The sequence below is a fragment of the Manis javanica genome, chromosome 3, assembly GCF_040802235.1.
Source record: "Manis javanica isolate MJ-LG chromosome 3, MJ_LKY, whole genome shotgun sequence".
NCBI lineage: Eukaryota > Metazoa > Chordata > Mammalia > Pholidota > Manidae > Manis > Manis javanica.
Window position 1 is genome coordinate 193,116,081 of NC_133158.1, and position 20,259 is coordinate 193,136,339.

Genomic DNA, 20,259 nt, shown 5'->3' on the forward strand with positions numbered 1-20,259 from the left:
AAAACAGAGAAATCTAACTTTCTGACAATGAATTATACGCAGACACAAGAAATGGGTAGGAGGGTAACTTACCTGCAAGAATCTACGGGGCAGTTTGGATTGGTATGTATCCACACAAGTCAGCCAGTTGTCGCATAGGCAATAACTTCACCAGCAGGTGGCTCTGTTACATTACATATCAGATGGTCTGCTTCCCAACATGGGCTTTACAACAAGGCATATTTATAAGTGCCTCAGGTTCTGGTTCCTAGTTCCAGGAAGTCCTATGTCATCTTCGGCATCTGCAGTGACATACATGAAAGGCATCAACTGCTATGTTAAACCCATTCACTGTGTGATCCAACAAATTACTCCAAGCCCTTCAGGAAATTCAGAACTGGGAGATTAATTTCACATAACAAATTAATGAACAAATCTATTTACTAGATAATCTACTGGCTTCTGGCTCCATAGAACATGAAATAACTAAAATGACTACTCGATGAATCAGTTTGTATTATCAGACATATTACCCAATAGCAAAGGTTCTCTCTACATAATACTGTTTATTGTTCTTTAATTTGAAAAGATTCTGAGGCCCTGATAAATAAGTGAACTCGAGTCCAAGAGATTTCATTTGGATTCTTTGGCATGTCTATAGAATCGGGGCATGAAGCACGACAGACATTCTTTCATTTTCTGTCTGTTCCATCAGCCTTAAATTCAGGCCCAAGTTCTGTCCACGGTCCCTTTAATTCTATACCACATTTCCTTCAGGGGAACCCTCCCTCTCTCCCATTGACTCAACACCAGCCTCCCTCCCAAAGCTCTGTCTCCAGCGTTCCGGTGCCACCTGCTTAGGGATGGCACTACTGCTCCACCTGAAAACGCTGGAAATCGGATTCATCACCTCTTTCCCCAAAACCAGTTCCTCCTCCTCGTCCCGTGGCTCCCATTGCGCCAAATGTTATCTTTGACCCATTCCTCCCTTCCCCTTCCTCCCAATTCAATCCCCCCTGAGTCCTTTCTAGTCTATTTCTGTCAAGTGCTGCCTCCCTACAAACTATTTCTTGAACACCTGTTTGCAAGGAGTTTTGAGTACTTGAATGGAGTGGGGTTCCCAAATGTAGGCCGTGACCCCTCTCCCTTTGGGTTTGCTTAAGGCATATTTGAGCTGCCCCAAAGCATGGGACCAGGACAGAGAAGCCTAAGGGTGTCCTTGGCTTTCTTTACCACACCCACTAAGCCTAGGCCTGTGTGTTCTAGACATTTTTCTTAAGTTAGTACAAATGCCTGACAGAGCTCCAATACACAGTGCTCTATAAGCTCCTTCATTTCCCCATCTTCTAGTATTTATTTAACTTCTAAGTTTCTACTGTTGGCTAGGGCCTAGTTCCAGGCAAGTGGGAGTACTCAGAGGCCTGTGTGCAGCCTTCTGTCCTTACACTTCATAGAGTGGATCAGTGAGCACTGATCAGAGAAGCAGTGACCACAGCTCTTGGAAATCCTTCCAAGTGTCATGACACTGGGACTTGTCCAACCTGTTTTATGGATGTCACCCAAACTTGGATTTGTTTTGAAGTGTCATATGATTTTGCTTTTGTTTTCCAAAAAATTAAACACACATGAGGTCTTCTTCCGTCAGAGTCACAGTGATGTCTCTCTCTCCTCCTGATGCCACTCAGATGGGGTCATAGAAGAATCACTGTGGTTTGTTCAGGGGCAGCTGCTCTCTGCCTGTTTTATAACTGACCTGCCTGTGGTTTCTGATCACCTTGCTATGCTTGTGAATCGATTTTGCTCTGTTTTCAAGGCTGAGATACATTGTCTTCTTTTCTTCACTTTATCTTATAAGCCCCTTAATGGTCATCTGTTCTGGCCCAAATTGTATTTTAATATTTTATTTTAGTGTTTTAGTAATATTTAGTATTTAGCAATATTTAAGTAAAACATATTTTATTCATTCAACAATACCTGTATTGAACAAGTGCATTGTTTTAAGTGCTGCAGATAATAGTCAATGAAGATCCTTGCTTTCATAAAATTCCCTTTAATTAATTTATTATTTCATGATTATAATATTGTTTTAAACTTTTATGGGTTTGTAATACCTCAGTCCAGTTTTGAAGATCTGGCTAATAAGTTATATTGGGCGTATTTTTGTGAAAAAGCTTAAATACTAAGCTGAGAAGTTTGTATTTGATTAGGTAAGAGATAGGGAGTCCTACGGAGTTTTTGATGAGGAGGATGACATCATCAGCACTCCATGACAGGATATGGATGTGGCAGGAGTGTGTAGATGGACTAAATTTAACCAGATTCCTCTACTTTATTCCTATTCTGTCACTTCCCTGGGCTTGTCAAATCTCTGACAAACCCAATCAAAAAAATATGTTATGCTGGCTGTGGACCACCCACCCTGCTGATACATGCTGACTGCGGACCACCCACCCTGCTGGTACCTGGAGGCCGGCAATGATGAGCCAGCCAGGAGCTTCCTGACGAGTCCGTGTGCCTCCCAGCAAACCTCTGTTAGGGCACAGGCCTTCCCAGACCACCCTGTACCGACTGGCCCAGCCTCTCAGTCCTTTAAACTTCTTTATTTTTGTTCACAGCTTTTGTCACCGATTCACATATATTATGTATTGCCTTTTTCTCACCACCAGAGTGTAAACTTCTTGACAGTAGGGACTTTGTCTACTATGTTCATTGTATTGAACGAGGAGGGCCTGGCAAATAGTACATGCTCAATAAACATTCGGTTTGCGCGTCCAGAGGAGGATCATCATGGGACAGTGTGCAGTTAGTTAAGCTTTAACCAAAATTTGGGGTGCATGTTTGATTAAGCTTTATTTCAGGAATTCCTAGTACAATTCTGTGCAGTGTCTGTGTCAGAGCTAAAGGCAACTAACTGTATCAGGAAGATATGAGGAGGGGTGTAAGGAGTATTAAATATCAAATCTTGCATAATGAGATGGGTGTGGAAGTATTAAATAGCAATACAGTATTTAATATCAATGAAATGTTAATGGAATAATTAACCTCATAAAGTATATTGGTGAGATCCAGAGAAAGTATTGATATGAGAATATTGGGTAGTTTTCTGATTCAGAGCAATGTGTGATTAAGCAGTTTGTTTCCTGGATCTGGGTAAACAGAATTTCCTCGGTATTATTTATAAAACATGAAACTCGGTGTTCTGAATTTTGACTCATTTTGTTTCTTTATGGATGAGCTTGGCCTACTTAGCCCTTCAGTAACCAACTGGCACAGTAATTATCAACCCAAAGTGTGGTTTACACTCTGCCCTGCCTTGCAAAACTTTCAGTAAATATTTGGGCTTTTGCAAAGTCTTTGTTCAGCAAGTGGAGGTCAGTGCCTTACCACTCAAGGTAAAGCACACACAGCAATCTACGTTTGTAGAAGGGTAATGTATGTCACCTTTCATGGGTGAAGCAAGGTTCTTCAGTAGGTTGATAAAAAGTTAGCCTTTTACACAGAGTATTCTTTATGGATTTAATTATGAATTGAAAGGACTAGAGTGTATCACAGTTAAGTAGTAAACTAACCCAAGTAGTTAAAATTTAAAACAAAGATACAAGTCTTAAAAATATTTTATTTGCTCTCATTCAAGACCGAAGGTTAAAGCAAATCCAAGCATTAAGCAAGATAAGATGAATCCTTTTGTTTATCCGAAAGCATTTTCTATTCTTCCAACCTTCCCTCCTTCTTTGGGAATGTAGAATTTCTTTTCTCTGAAGATAATTTATTTGACAAAATGACCAGAGTGCCCTCAGAGTGATGCCTCCTGTCACCAGAGGTTGGTATCCCTACTCAGAGGCTTTAAAGTTTCCTTCTTTCTGGAGCATATTCTTGTGAATGTGATTTGGCCCTTCAGTAAATTTTTTTTAACCACACTCACTTGCTATTGTAAATCTTCTGTTGATCACATTTAGCACCATAAATCATTTCATAGGGTGAGGGATCTCAAACTGTAGACTACATGAAGACAGAAATAAAGAAACACACCAGGAACTCAGTCACAGAGACCAATTTGGCACAGCAAACACATTTATCACTTCAATCTAACTTCAGTCTGCCCCAGTTCAGGGTGGCTTCAAACATTCTTTACTCTGCAGCCAGTATTAGAAATGGCTGCTTAGTGGCCATTTTTGGCTCTGGAGGTAATTCTGATTGGGATGATTCTTCTTTCTCTGGACACTCGGTGGCTTAGTTTCCCAAACCCCATCCAGAGCACTTTTGAACACTCCTGCCCCCTAAACCAAACACCCTAATGGATGCATGGGATGACTTTATGAGGTTAAGAAGCTTAAAAATCCAACCTGTGGTTGCCACCCTGCCCCCAGAGAGAACTCCATATTATATGCCCCATGTTGTTTCTCTGTCTTTGATTTACATAGTGAAACTAAAAGCTCATTGTTTATAGCCTGTCACAAACATTTTCATTTTCACTTTCCCTGGGCTATTTTTATGAACAAAGCAAATATCCTAACAGACAACATTGTTTCCCTGAATGGGATATTTTTACTATTTGATTGGACTGATTTTCAACATGCCAACAGGCTGTTTTCTTTCTGCCTATTTTGAGGAAATCTAATTCTGAGGAGTCAGGCTATGAATTTATATCTATAAATGGTTTACTTATTAGAAAAACAGACATACTGTCAGCATTGATTTGAGCTTCCTTGGACCATCTAATGGACACATCTTTCTTTAAGCTACAAGGAGAATTCAATTCGTCAAGTCCTCCTGAACTCGAGCCATGTGTTTAGTATTGAAAAACTGCTTCCATCTAAAATGGGACTAAATATTCAAGTATCATATGACAGTTAAAATCTAGGTTTGAGAAAGAATGTAAAAGACCATCCAGCCAACCTTGTCTTTAACCCAGAGAAGATAGGCAGATTAAATAGATAAGACAGATGTAAATATAGGCCATAACAGACACACACATACATATCCTTGCACATATGCATACACAGGTTATTTTTCAAAATTCATAAACTTCATCAAGAACCTATTCTGTCAGTAAATAACTTCTCATAATAATATCTGGCATCTGTGCATCATCTTAGATTAACAAGTGCTTCATGGTTAAGAGTACAGGTGTAGGGCCCATAGGTTTGAATCCCCATTTTGGCACATAACCTCTCAAAGACTCTATTTCCTCATTTATAAGATGCAGATAATATCTACCTCCCAGGCTTGTGAAGATTCAGTAAGAAAATATACAAAACAGCAACAGGTAACTACAGCATGACATCTAGCCTAAAGAAGATGCTCAAGATCAGAGGCTTTTCCTATCATTCCTTCAGGCTTATGTAACTTGTCACCAGGTCACGAAGTCTTAAATTAATTCTACATAATCAAATTCAAATTCAGCAAACAATTATGGAGCAGAAATGAACAAAACAGGACGGGGTTCACAGAGTAAATTATCAATATACGTGAAGACTTATCAGTAGATGTTATATTTTTAATCATAACACAAAAGGTTGGATAATAGGCAATTTGAAAGATTATTATTTCAATAAACAAGCCCATTGACCTCTGAATCAAGTTAAATGATAGTTTTGGCTTAAATACCACCTATGCTGTTTCCAGAAAACAAACCTGGAAGTAGAGGAAATTTAAGAAATATTCTTCTTTCCTGGAATTCATTAATCATTTGTAATTTATCAGGGAAAAACTTGGCCCAAACGCAGAGGAGAACAAGTAGTTAAAATTTAATAAACTGAAGTGATACTAGACTGAATGCAGGGCCAATGTAAGCCACTCAATCACTGTTGGCCATTTCCTCTCAGACATCTTGTCTAATAAGATTCTTATTTAGGACTTGGATTGTGATAAAAAGCAAGTCTTTTCTCTAAAATTGTGACAACCTGTCTCAGATGCCAATGAGCGTCAGTACAACCCAGGAATACTCCTGCTGAATTTCTAAATATGGATAAGATAGAATGCCCAGTTTCCTCAGTTTAAGTGTTTATCAACCTTGTGCAAATGAGATTTTATGTGTATTTAGTTTAACACAGAGTTATGAATTGTTACTTTAAATTCAACAAATCGACATTTAATGTCTTCAACAAAAAGAACCACAATTACATCCTCTATCTGAGCACACTTTGCTTGAATTCTCCTGCTGAAGGGAAGTACATCTCACAAGGCATGTGGTCTAGTTCTATTATCATTTCATCTTTGATTGGTGGAATTTCCACCTAAATTAGACAACCAGATGCTTTCTTCTCTGGGAAACATTATAGAATCAGCCTGCAGCTAGTTGTAACAGATCATTTATTAAAGAGAACTTTCTATAGCTAGAAAAACAAAGCTTGCTCCCCATGAACCAAATCTATGAATAATGGTCCCTCTTACAATTCTGTGAAATGAAATACCTACTTACACAAATTCCATTTGTTACTGAAAACATTTGGCAATTCATAAACCTTATAACTATTTACTTAATGCTTTCTATAAATCAAACGTGTTCGGCACGATTCCATTGAATCCTGATAACAATTCTATACAGTAGGTACTGTATTATAAAACTTACGTCTATCTTACCAACACAGATACTGAAACTCAGAGAGATTAAGTAACTTGTACTGAGGGATACAGCCAGTAAATTGTAGACAGAGGATTCTAACCCAAGTAGATGTACTCCAGAGCTCAAGATGACTTATGCACTTTCTCCTCAGTTGAGCTATACTCTCCTTAAAAGACAGTGCCTTTGTTACTTTTCATGTTCAAATTAAAAAATAATCAAGGAATAATTACTAGTAAAATAAATAAATTATTGTGAATGATCAATAAATACATATTTTAATCATACATACTTTTTGGGTAGGTAATATATGCATATATTCAAAATTCTAAAGATACAGAGTATATAGAGAAAATGAGGCCTTTTACCCAATCTTGTCATTCATCCTGCCACCCTGCACCTCTCCACAGAGACAAACACTTGTAGTTGCTAGTGTGTAATCTTGAAATAATATTCAATGCATATGCTAATATATATGTGTATACATTCTCTTGTCTTTTTGTATTTTGCCTTTGATTTTGTATATAGTGTTTTATTTTGTTTTGTTTGGTGGGGAAGAATTTTTTTTTTTAATGTAGTCAAAATTCACCAGTCTTTTCCAGGGTTTTGTGGCATACTAAGATTGACATTCCATATTCAAATATTATGAAGGATTTGTCTCATATTTTCTTCTAGTATTTTTGTGGTATCCTTTTTATATTTAAATACTTGTTTAATCTGGAAATTACTTTGGTACAAGAAGTTAGGTATGTATGCCACCTAATTTTTTTCACCAGATAATTCCCAATTGTCCTAACAACATACCAAGGCCATATATTGAAAAATTTTTTTCTATTATCACTAATATGCAATGCCAACTTTATCATACTAAACACCAAAATATCTTTAGGCCTATATCTAGACAATACTTATTTACCTGTCCACTATGGATCATTGTCATATTGTTTAAAAATTATAGATTTTTAAAATATGCTTTAATATTTAAAAATATTTAATAATTTGGGAGATACGTTTGCCCTTATCCTTCTTATTCAGAATCTTCCAAAATAATTTTCATTTTTTTCATTTGAGCTTTAGAAACAGACTATTTAATTCAACAAAAAAAAGAAAAGGAGAAAGAAGAAAAAAACCTTATTCATAGTTTTATTCAAATATCAATACAGTTCTAAATTAGCATGAAAATAATTGACATTTTTATTGATTCCTTTTATTTATAAATAGAGCATGATTTCTGTTTTTTCCAATTCTTATTTTATACCTCTGAAGTATTGTTTGGAGTTTTTAATAATATCAATCCTGCTTATTTCTTCCTTATTTTTTCTTAGGCATTTTGTCTAGTTGTGTGTGTGATAGAAATTATAAGTGCTATTTTTTTCTTCCCTTCTAACTGGTTGTTGTTTTTAAAGAAAATGGCTATTGATTTGTGATTAGTAATTTTTATATACCCACCATATCAATAGCTAGTTTCTGGTTGATTATTCATTTACTTTACATAATTACCCTTCTCAAAGTCATTTATTTTTGTGTTTTGTAAGTTTTGAGAGACATAGAAGTGTAAGCTTTAAAGGCTTACTTCCATCTCAATTCAATTCAGTGCCATCAGTTCATTAATTACTGTGTTAAATTACTGGTGCAGTAGCCATAAAGATAAGTAAGTTTACAGACTATTGAGGTGGATATGCATGTATTTGTATGCAACACAAATTTGCTATAAATGCTATAAAAGAGACAGAGCTGGCCTCCAGAGTTTGAGTTTTTAAGAGGGAGTAAGGATCATAAAACAGGACCTTAAGGTTGTATAAGATTTTGACAGCCAGAGATGCAGGCATGTGTATGAGGCAATACAGACAGGGGATCAACAAATAAAAAGAAAAGTACAATGTGAGAGACAGGACTATGTGGTGCACATTAGGGGATGCTATGTGAGTCAGTTTGGTTAGACTAGAGGGTCTAGGAAACAGAATCAAGAGATAAAAAGCAGCAGAGGTAGGAAAGGACATTTATTATGCTTACATTCACTATGTCGGGAGATAGGGAGTCACTGAGGTTTTTTCAGCGAGTTAATTAATTTTATCTGTCATAATCAGAGCTACACTTACAGGAAGAGTAATCTGATGTCAACAGGGCAACAAATGGTTTTGAGCAGGAAGGAAAATCAGTGACAGGCAGTCTGGACAACAGTCTAAGCAAGAAATAAGGGCCTCTGCTAGGATGCTGGCCATGCAAATAGAAAGTAGCAATAAAATGGAAGTGACGATGTGAAAACAGTTTTGACAAGCTTTGACAACCGATTAGATGCATAGCTAAGGATGATGAGGGAGACAGTGACTCTCACTGGCTGGTGGTATGGTGATGTGATTGGCAATAACTGGTGAGTCAGAAAGGGCAACCATCAACGTGTAAAGAAAAGGCAACAAATTTGATTTTTGTGTATTCCCTTTGTTATAATTATTGTTATTTACTGAGTAGGAACATTTATCTTTGTTGCAAGTCAAAACAAATATTCCTTTGTAAAGGTTTAGGATTAACATCAAAGCGCTAGTATTTCCTTCAATTTAGATATATTTTGCCCATGAATAATTTAATCAAAATTTGCAGTAAGTTTGGTTCCCCCATTTTGAAGGAAATGAGGGATAATAAAAAATAGGGATATTAGTAATAGTGGTAATGCACAGGTGTAAATCATCAACAGGAGATGATGACAAACAGGTTTTTCCAGTAAGCGAGGCATCTCCAGAGACAGAGTGCAGAGGATGGTGTTCCTAGTCACACGTATGGGAGGTGGATTTTCCTAGCCTTGTCCCTTCTATCCAGGCTTTCCTTGGAGATACCCAGAAGAATCTCAGGAAAAACAAACTAGACTTCTGTCTGTGTTCCCTCTGTGGCAGATGAGCTGCCACACCAGCCACTTCTTCCAGAGGAAGGGGAGAGTTGAGCTCAAAAGCCAACTGTGACTGAGAGCCTATGAAAATGGTCAACAGATGGATGAAGGGGCCAAAAGGTACAAACTTGCAGTTATAAAACAAGTCAGTCCTGGGGATATACTGTGCAGCATGGTGACTATAGTTGGTACTATTGTACTGCATAATTGAAAGTTGCCAAGGGAGTAGATGAAATAGAAGCAACCAAAGTGTCCATCAGTAGATGAATGGATAAAGAAGATGTGGTACATATACATGATGGAATATTAATTCAGCCTTAAGAAGAAAACAAATCCTACCATTTGCAACAACATGGATGGAGCTAGAGGGTATTATGCTCAGTGAAATAAGCAGGCGGAGAAAGACAAGTATCAAATAATTTCACTCATCTGTGAAGTATAAGAACAAAGCAAAAACTGAAGGAACAAAACAGCAGCAGACTCACAGAACCCAAGAATGGACTAACAGTTACTGAAGGGAAAGGGACTGGGGAGGATGGGTGGGAAGGGAGGGACAAGAGGGGAAAAGGGGCATTACGATTAGCAGACAAATGTAGGGGATGGGGGGCATGGGGAGGGCTGTACAACACAGAGAAGACAAGTAGTGATTCTACAGCATCTTACTACGCTGATGGACAGTGACTGTAATGGGGTATGTGGGGAGGACTTGAGGATGGGGGGAGTCTAGCAACCATAATGTTGCTCATGTAATTGTAGATTAATGATACCAAAAAATATTTTTTAATTAAAAATTAAAAAAAGAAAAGTTTTCATCACAAGAAAAAAGTATTTTGTAACTATATGTTAACCAAAAGTTACCTAGACTTATTGTGGCAATTGTTGTGCAAAACAAATCATGGAATCAGTATGTTGTGCACCTGAAACTAACATATTGTTATTCATTGATTATATCTCAACTGAAAAAGAGAAAAAGCAAATGGTCAATAGAGAGGGGCAGGAATAAATTTCCAGTGTCATTCATTCCTGGGAATGAATGACAAATTGGGACCTAGTGGAAGGCAAAGTCTTCTCCAGCCATTAGCTACGCATTAAAAATGAGTAGGGTTGCCTCATGCCCGACCTAAGAAAGGACTTGTGGTAAGCTGGGCTGGCACCAGGCTCCGTCTGCAGGTGGGGGTGGGTTTGCTCTGGGCTGGGGCGGCCCGGCCTCCGTGTTTGCTATCTCAGCCGTGTACTACCGGAAGAGGTTGCATCATGCAGCCTCCCAGCTTGCCCTCCCTCCTCACGGCAGCAGCTAGTGCTTCAGGAGCCTTTGCAGATGAGTTTGCCCCAGAGGGGAAGAGCTGAGCTGGGCCAAGGAAGGAGGAGCTTAAACCTGTGTGTAAAATCTGGGAACCTGACTGAGCACAGGTTGGGGGCTAGGATAAAGAAGAGACGGGAAAGACATCCCCACCCTTTGGTCCCGTGATCAGCTCCAGCCACTGGCAGTGCGAGCCATCCTCGGTGAGTACATAAAGGGACAGTGGGGGCCCGAGAGGCCACTGCGCTGACGCTACAGGGCTCGGAGCTCGGGCAACTCTGACATCATGAGCTGGTCCTTGCACCCCCGGAGTTTAATTCTGTATTTCTACACTGTCTTATTGCTCTCTTCAACATGCCTGGCAGTAAGTGCGCTATTGATAAAACATTTGTTTTAAATGCAAACCTGAAAAATAAGAAAATTTATGATAAACTCGGGAAATTTCTGTTTTTCTCCTCTAGTATGTTGCTACCAGAGACAACTGCTGCATCTTGGATGAAAGATTTGTAAGTAGTTTTTATGTTACTCACTGTGTCTGAACTGGAGAAGGGCAGAGGAATAGAAGGAATTCCATCACAGATATCATTTGGCATTTTAAACATCTTTTTTTAACATAGCCTAGGGTTAACCTATTTTTATTAATATACTTTTATGTAGCTTTTTATGGTAATTTTTAATCACTCTATTGTATTTTTAGGGTAGTTTTTGCCCCACAACCTGCGGAATTGCAGATTTCCTGTCTACTTACCAAACCAATGTAGACAATGATCTACAGACTTTGGAAGACATTCTGCGTCAAGCTGAAAACAGAACATCAGAAGCCAAAGAACTGGTCAAAGTGCTCCGAGCCAGCTACGATCCTGATGAACCACCAAAGCCAAGTGAGAATCTAAATGCTACTGTCTGAGAAAATACTTTGGGAAGCTCTTCTGCTGCTGTCTTTGTGGTTCTCTTGGCTTACGTGTTTTTATGCCTCTGACCCCACATTACAGATAAGATAACGAGTGCTACTAAGGAATCCAAGAAAATGATGGAAGAAATTATCAAATATGAAGCACTGATTGTAACACATGCATCAAGTATTCGGTAAGCATTTTTGTTGTAATTTACTCTCCAAGACTGAGTTAGTTTTTCTTCAATATTCCAAGCTTCAGGGGAAGGAGTTAATTTTTTTCCACTTACAATATCCAATTGGTATTATGTTTAGCCACCTTGAGCAGAGTGGAGGTAGGAGTTTTTAGAGCAACGTGAAGTATATTGGATTGTAATTGCTTTTCAATAATCATGTGGGAGCAGGGTGTTCTAGACGTCTTCAGATGTCTTCAGATGTTATGACCATAATATCAAAATGTTCACCTCACTCCCACCTGCCTCACATCAATTCAAACTAATGGGAATTTGCATAAAATATTTCATATAAGAATATCAACAAATGTATGGTAAGGCATGAGCAAGCAGAAGCATAGAAAGGATCTTGGCTACAAAAGTAAATTACATTGAAGGAAGAGCACAAAAAAACACATGTTTAAAAGATTAAGTGTAACAAACATGGTAAAGCTCCCTGTTGATCATGGCATAGAAACTGGTACGATTGTTTTCTCCTCCCTTCACTTGAAAGTAAAGTGTCTTTAACAACGTCCCAGGGACTCATAGACTTTCTGAGCATAGGGTCTCAGATATGGTTTTAGTTTTCTTCCTCAATTTATTTCTTAAATTGTTCTCAAAGTAGCATAAGAAATTAGGTAAATGGTGCTTGAGGAGAAGTGACCAAAAAGGAATCTATCCTTTTCTTGCTACTGGAGGGCCATTGTTACTATTTTTGTGATTATTATTAGCATTATAATTTGCATGATTATTGCCAATCATGAAGCTGAAGGAGACTATTGGGCAGAAATTTGCTAAGGTGCCCAAGAGAAAAGAAAGGGTCCAAGAGTCTGCTATTCTTCACTTCTCAGAAAGCACAACAGTCCATGCACTGCAGATAGTTTTGTTCCATTCCTGAATATGTACAAGCAACCCTGTGAGAAACTACAAAAGCCAGATTTTTTACTTACCCCAGCCTTTCCAGAAGCTATGTAAACAGAAGCCTTAAGAAGAAAGGGAGTGTCTGTTGTTTTATTTTGTGTAAGATAATGCCCCTGATGGTTTTTCCATGTAAGTGATAGACTGAAATCCATAAGCAGATCCTCAGTAGAGCCACAAGTGTGTAGGAATAATGCTGCAGCACATGTGAATTACTGAGCAGAGCCTTTCCTACCCTAAGAATATCCTGTCCTTAGTATCTTAAGGCAGTCTTCCTAGTAACCAGAACTATCACTCACATCTGCTGGTCTTTATTCAGAAGGTAAAAATCAGAATGACTTCTTAGGATGTCAAAGTTTATTGACAATGAGTTTGTCTCTTTTTTTTCCTCAAAAAGCTTGGAGTTTTAATTCACCTCAATTTAGTAACATGATTTAACAATTTTCCCATGAATGGAGTAATTTATCAAGAAGTAAATAAGGCAGTATTTTTAAAAGAAAATACAAAATTACTCCTCTGAAAGGAATGCTATGTTATCTTATTCTTCTGCTTATAGATTTTTGCAGGATATATATAATTCAAATAATCAAAAGATCAGTAACCTGAAACAGAAGGTAGTCCAGCTTGAAGAACAGTGCCAGGAACCTTGCAAAGACACAGTACAAATACATGACACAACGGGGAAAGGTAAGTGAAAGGTTTATATTGGGGTTATGTTCATCAAAGCATTTAGAAAGTTAAGGAGATGTTATGTATTGGAATGTATAGGAATAATTTGCAAAGCTTAGCCATTAAGATTAAAATGTACAGTTGCTTAGACATTTCTTGAATAGCCAGAACTAGTTTCAAAAGAATGATGATGTGAGAATAATATGCTTCTGGGAAAATGAATAGTTTGCAATATCTTAGAAACTCATTTTCAAGGCTGGAAGAGCTACCTGAATTTGAAACCATGAGGAAACTTCTTCTTCTTCAGATTGTCAGGACATTGCCAATAAGGGAGCCAAAGAGAGTGGGCTTTACTTCATCAAACCTATGTCAGCTAAGCAGCAGTTCTTAGTCTACTGTGAAATTGATGGGTCTGGATTTGGATGGACTGTGCTTCAGAAGGTATCTGTCCCTCACCACATGTATTTAAGAAACACCCAAACAAACACCTGCCATATGCCAAATACTTTCGTAAGCACCTTGTGAACATTAACTCAGTTAACTCTTACAACCTCTCTCTGAGTTAGGTACAATTATCACCTCTATTTACAGGGGAGGAAATGCAGGCACAAGAGGTTACGTAACTTACCCAAGGCCACATGACTAAAAAGCAGCAGAGTCAGGATTGGAACCCAGGCAGTTTGGTTTCAGAGTCTGTGCTTTGACTCTGTACTAAGCTGTTGTAGAGTCATGAGAGCACATGATCATGGCACCACAGTGACAGAGAATTAGAAGGGACCTCTTTCATTAGGTTGATCAGGACCTTCAGCTGCCCATCACAAGAAGATGAAAGCCCCCTGCAGATACAGTCAGGCTGCTCCGAGACAAGGGCCCACTCTTGCTTCTGCCAGCCCCTGGCACCCGCTGTGGGTCCTTTTACCTTGTTTACCTTTCACCTTTGCTACAGCCAATCCTGCAGGGACTGCTCGGAGGGAGTGTGTGATGGCAGTGCTTGTTGGTAGACAAGATTGAGCAACAGGCTGACCTTTCTACCATTAGTGCAGGAATCACCAAGAGCAAGCCAGAGTCCTGAAGTCCTCTGAGTATCTGCAAAATCCACACTAATTTAGAATTTACCGTATGAAGACACTCTTTTGACTATTTCTCTTACATTCTCTTGTGTAATCCCGCCAACAACCCTAAGAAGTAAGCATCATTGTTCTTGTTTGACAGATGAGGAAACTGAGGCAGCTTGCCCAAGGTCACTATGTTAGTAAATGATGGAATCATATCATCCATAGTTTTGACTATTGTTTATAATATTTTCTTTATGTGCACTGATAATCCACTCTCTCCTTTTGCCCATGCAATTGTGTGATTAGAGGCTTGACGGCAGTTTGGATTTCAAGAAAAATTGGATTCAGTATAAAGAAGGGTTTGGACATCTGTCTCCTACTGGCACCACAGAATTTTGGCTGGGAAATGAGAAGATTCATTTGATAAGCACACAGTCTGCCATCCCATATGTATTGAGAGTGGAGTTGGAGGACTGGAATGGGAGAACCAGGTACTGTTCAGAAAGACTTCTTTTTGTTTTAGAGGTTGTCTGGAATGTGCACATTCTGAATATTAATAGACCAGTAGCAAAGAGAGCCTGACAAATGCAAAGAGCACATCTAACCATTCTTTGAAGAAGTCGCTTTGGTTTTTGGGCAGCCCAAACAGGTGGGTCCTATCCAAGATGGAGACGAATTTTCTGGTACAATCTATTATCCTGGAACCTTACAGAATAATAGCTAATATGTACTGAGCATTTGAAATGTACCAGACATTGAACTTGAAATCATAATTTAATCTAATTCAAATAATCACTGGGCAGATACTTTTATTAATCCCATTTTATAGATTGACTTTCCCAAGGTCACATTGCTGGTCTATGGTAACAGCTGGACTTGAACTCAGGTGGTTTGATTCTACAGCTGGTCCTTTTAATGACTATGCTGGTTGAAAAGCAAATCCAGCCTCTTCAGGTTTCTTGGTGTTTTAATGACCATTTATTCAGTCAAATCCATGAACCATCTTAAAATTAAGTCAGTTAGCTCTTTCAGTGAGGTAGAGGTATCTGGGGGCTTTGACCATTGTATACCTAGTTAAAATTTAGGTGAAATATCCAACCCTCTTGTTATATCCATGAAATAATGAAATGCATTGTCTGAAACATGTATTTTTGTTTTAAAATGTTTTACTTAGGAAGAACCATAATCAGTAGACCTTTTCTTATGAGAACGCCTTCCATTTCACTTGTATACTAGAGATCTGAGAAGAACCTAAATATTTTCTGGAAATCTCTGTTCATGCACCAAGGCCCATCCTTCTCTGCAATTCGATAGAATTATGACTCTCATTCACAGTTTTTTTTTCCCAGGGGAGAATCTCTCTCTGATCCTACAGCTCAGGTTTTGTGGGCCACAGGGACCACTACTTGATGTGACACTCTAGGAAGCCTTCCTCATTGCCACTTCCACACTGTCTTGGGAACGAAAAACTCCTTTAGGAACTCACCATTCAGATAGTATGAGTGGCTTATGGAGCTGTAACTCTCTCAAGTTTGGAACATTAATTAATGGTTAGTTACTGTCAGATAATTATTATAGTTTATGATAACTGTGTGCATAATGCTAAACACTTAGATAAAAGTGGAAAATGTGGAACTAGTCAGATTCACCCACACATTTGGGTTTAATAGTAGGATCTTATAGGCAAAAAACATCCAAATGGCTGAAGTTTTAGTTTTCACAGGGATGCCCAAAAGGCTTCTGGACCTATCCTGGGTGTTGGTGGTAAGATCTGAACTGGTTTACACATCTGTTGCCTCTTGCTGGATTTGTGGAAAAATATTCAATGAGCACATTTCACATTTAAGAAGCAAAATCAAAAATTCCGAACAATTGTCCTATGAAAGAGGGACCTTCTGAGATCTTAGTGAAGCTCAGGATATGATGTCTCTATTCTCATTTTTATAGTACTGCCGACTATGCCTCGTTCAAGGTGGCACCTGAAACTGACAAATACCGCCTGACATATGCCTACTTCATTGGTGGAGATGCTGGAGATGCCTTTGAAGGTTTTGATTTTGGTGATGATCCTAGTGACAAGTTTTTCACATCCCACAATGGCATGCAGTTCAGTACCTGGGACAATGACAACGACAAGTATGACGGCAACTGTGCCGAGCAGGATGGATCTGGTTGGTGGATGAACAAGTGTCATGCAGGCCACCTCAATGGAGTTTACTACCAAGGTAAGACTTTCTTCATAAGATACATGAATTAGTGTACTGTCTATATTTTTATGAAGCAATAAATAGATACAAGGAAATGAGAAATAGCTAGTAAAGATATTGGGATGGGAGAAATAGCTAGGAAAGATATTTCGCCCCAGCCCAGAGCAAACCCACCCCCATCTGCAGACAGAGCCTGCAGACGGGGAAATTTACAGAATATATAACAGTGGAAGAATGGACAAGCAAGATGATATATTAGTACAGTGGAATAGAATGATTGCATAGTAAGCATAATATATCCATATGAACTTGAAATATTTACAAGTAAGGGAAATTTTAAGATGAAAATTCTACAATGATAATTATGTAAAAAATCTGTGCATATAAATAAAACCATATAAATATATATAACTATATAAAGAAATATAGTTCTTTATTTTAAACCAGAATTGGATTAATACTAAATTTATACTTCAAATTCCTTCTACAAGAAACCCACCTGCTGCAAAATACTGAGTGGCTTGTCATTGTGCCTGAAACTACCACCATCAGAACTGACACTTTCAGTTATGGTATCTCCTCTAGACCTGCCATGTATATGATCCTGATGGACTAACATCACCATATCTTTGTAAACAGATTAGTCTTGCTCAGTTTCCCATGAGCTCTGCATCAGATATGATCAGTGAGCAGTGAGCAGGTGTTTGGAGGAGTGGAATAAAGAGCAAAGAACTATTGGTAAGGGCAGGGTCCATGAAAGCTTGAGAGGAGAGGCATCCAACCTGAGGACTGTAGGCACTTATTTTGGGGTGGGGGAGCGCAAGCTACAGTTTTCTCTAAGGCTGAAATAGTTCTAAACACTAGACTTACTGACAAACAATTTTTACCACTCAACAGTTACCTGTGGAGAAGCCCTACTGAAGCTAAAAGATGCATTAGACTAGGCAATCCTACCTCCTTAGGGCACTATCCCAGTCAATATATAACATGGAATCCTCTTAAAACTATTTAAATTTACCTTTTGGTTTTCACAGTATTATTATTATTATTTTTTTTAGAAGCATATCTTGGCACCTACAAATCATGTAATTAGAAGAAACTCTCAGGGAAGGTGTTTGATCCGTATGACCCAGGGTATTCATGTTGACAGCCTGTGGTACACTCCAGCGTTGGACTTAGACAATCCCTTACAAACTTACATGAGATCTGGGTGCCCAGAGACAAGGAAAAGGCAAATCAACCTGGTCTCCACTTTATATTGGAGATGTAAAATAACGTTCTAGATCCATTTTCTGAAGTTCCTCATATTTTCCAGGAAAACTGTGTTTTCAGATCACTTGAGATAATAAGACCAGGAAGTTTGACTCCTGCTATTCTGACTTGCTTGCAGAAAGATAATCTATAATCACCGTGTCCCAGATGGCTAAGCTTAGGGAGAGAGACCAACTGGGGAAATGTAGGATTCTAGACCTACTGGTAGTGAATACATTTAAAGTATGGATGTGACCAAGAAGCACCATACAGACATAGGAGTTGTTTAATATTAAGTTTATTTATATTGTAAACCAAGATTTCAGGAAATCCTTAGGGATATTTTCAGTAAGTAGATAACACTATATATTTGATGTGAGTGACAATGGACTTCATAATGGATAGTTTTTTACAGATTTTCTGAAGCAAGGGAATTCAAGAGCAATGATATGTACATCTACAATTTGTTTTAGGTGGTACTTACTCAAAAACATCTACACCTAATGGTTATGATAACGGTATTATTTGGGCCACTTGGAAATCACGGTGGTATTCCATGAAGAAAACCACCATGAAGATAATCCCACTCAACAGATACTCCGCTGGAGAAGGACAGCAACACTTCCTTGGGGGAGCTAAACAGGTTGGGCCAGACACCATGTTGAAATAGAATATAAATAAATCATCTTACCATGCAAGATAATTGCTAATTTCTGTTAGTCCACAAAGCTTCAGAAACTCTGAAAGTTTCTTCTCATTTATCTCTTACTATATTTATTAATTTTAAGTCTTTTATTAAGGATAGTTAGCCTTAAATGGAAATTAAAACTCACTTGGACTGTATTCCCACATTACTGAACTTGGAGTTATTTAAAATTTATTTGAGGAGATAACATTTTAGCTCATTCCCTATGTATATAATAATAAAATTGTTGCCATATTTTGCATTTTGATATTTGCAGATTGTTGACATATTTTGCATAATGATCATGTCATTTTCTTAGTGATTTTTCATTTTTATTATTTCTTAAATATTTAATTATATACCAGAAATATCCAAGTAAATGATAGCATTTTAAATCCCTAAGTATTTTTCCATGTTTATTACTCCTATGTCATTCATGTTTAATTCTTCTTTTTAAATGGAGAGAATTATACATGTTTAATATTCTTTTTTTTTGTTTTGGTCATAGGCTGGAGACGTTTAAAAGAGCACTTCAACAGTGATTTACTTTTTTTTAAAGGACTTTATCTGAACAGAAAAATATAATATTTTTCCTGTGGGACAATGGACTTGCAAAGTCTTACGTCATTTTAAGAGTAAAAACAACGACCCATATTGAAAACTCCACTAACAGTTTTATTTTGGTGATAATTTATCTACATGCCATTGCAATAAACATTTTGTTTCCTAAGACTAGATACATGGTACATTTTATTGACTATTAAAAACCACCACTTTGATTCAATCTAGTAATTACAATTGGTCAAGCATCAGTAGTTGCTGAGTCCTTATTTCGTGTTAAATACACTCCTAGGGATTTATGAAGGAAATAGCAATTGTTGCCTTTGCCTTTCAGGGGATATAAGACAAATAATGGGAAAATATAGTAACCCAAAGTCACAAAATTTGACATAAGAACATAAATATAAGTCACAATCACATAACTGGGGTTCATGGTACCCAAAGTACAACTGGAGATAAAAGGCAGTTTGGAGATTCTCTCCAAAAAACCTTTTAACTCTGGACCCCTGTGGCCACATGTGGGTGTACTGAGAGGACTACAGCTCAGAGCAGGGGGCTTTAAGGAACAATCTGCTTGGTCCCTCACTGGTGAATGATGAGGTGAGTGGAGAAGAGCCATTACTTCATTCTGAATCCAGGGATATTGACTTTTTAGCTGCCGGGGATTGGCAACTTTCTGTAAGGAATAGCAAAGTCTATATAAGTTGGTGTAAGGCTGACAGGGAAAGTAACTAATTGACTTTATGAGAAGAGAGTGTGGTTGTTCTGAAGCCCTGAGCTATTGCTCTGGATTCTCTTTTTCTCCAAAATTTCCTTTCTAATTCTCTCACTTTCTTGTCCTCCTGAGTCCTGATTTTAAAGTATCCTATTGAGGAGAGAAAACAGTATATCAACTTCTAAGTGTACAACCAAATACGTGTGAAGCTTTGAGAAACAGGAATTAATATTCATTGTCTGCAGCACTCAATCATTCACGCATGCATGAAGTGTTCATTCAGTGAACACTTACTGAATGCCTTCATTGTCCTAGGGTACGGGGGATATCACACAGAGTAGGACCTTCCTCTTTCCAAACCCTTTCTATTCC

The 20,259-nt window shown here is 38.0% G+C and overlaps 1 protein-coding gene across 1 annotated transcript; it reads left to right on the plus strand.

Moving 5' to 3' along the window:
• Window positions 1-10,929: 10,929 nt before the first annotated feature.
• On the plus strand, window positions 10,930-19,346 carry FGG (fibrinogen gamma chain). Its single transcript, XM_017674942.3, has 10 exons — window positions 10,930-11,086; window positions 11,184-11,228; window positions 11,420-11,603; window positions 11,715-11,808; window positions 13,301-13,431; window positions 13,721-13,854; window positions 14,775-14,959; window positions 16,416-16,693; window positions 18,400-18,569; window positions 19,120-19,346. The coding sequence occupies exons 1-10, from the start codon at window positions 11,009-11,011 to the stop codon at window positions 19,132-19,134; spliced, it is 1,314 nt and encodes a 437-aa protein (XP_017530431.1). The 5' UTR covers window positions 10,930-11,008; the 3' UTR covers window positions 19,135-19,346.
• Window positions 19,347-20,259: the final 913 nt, after the last annotated feature.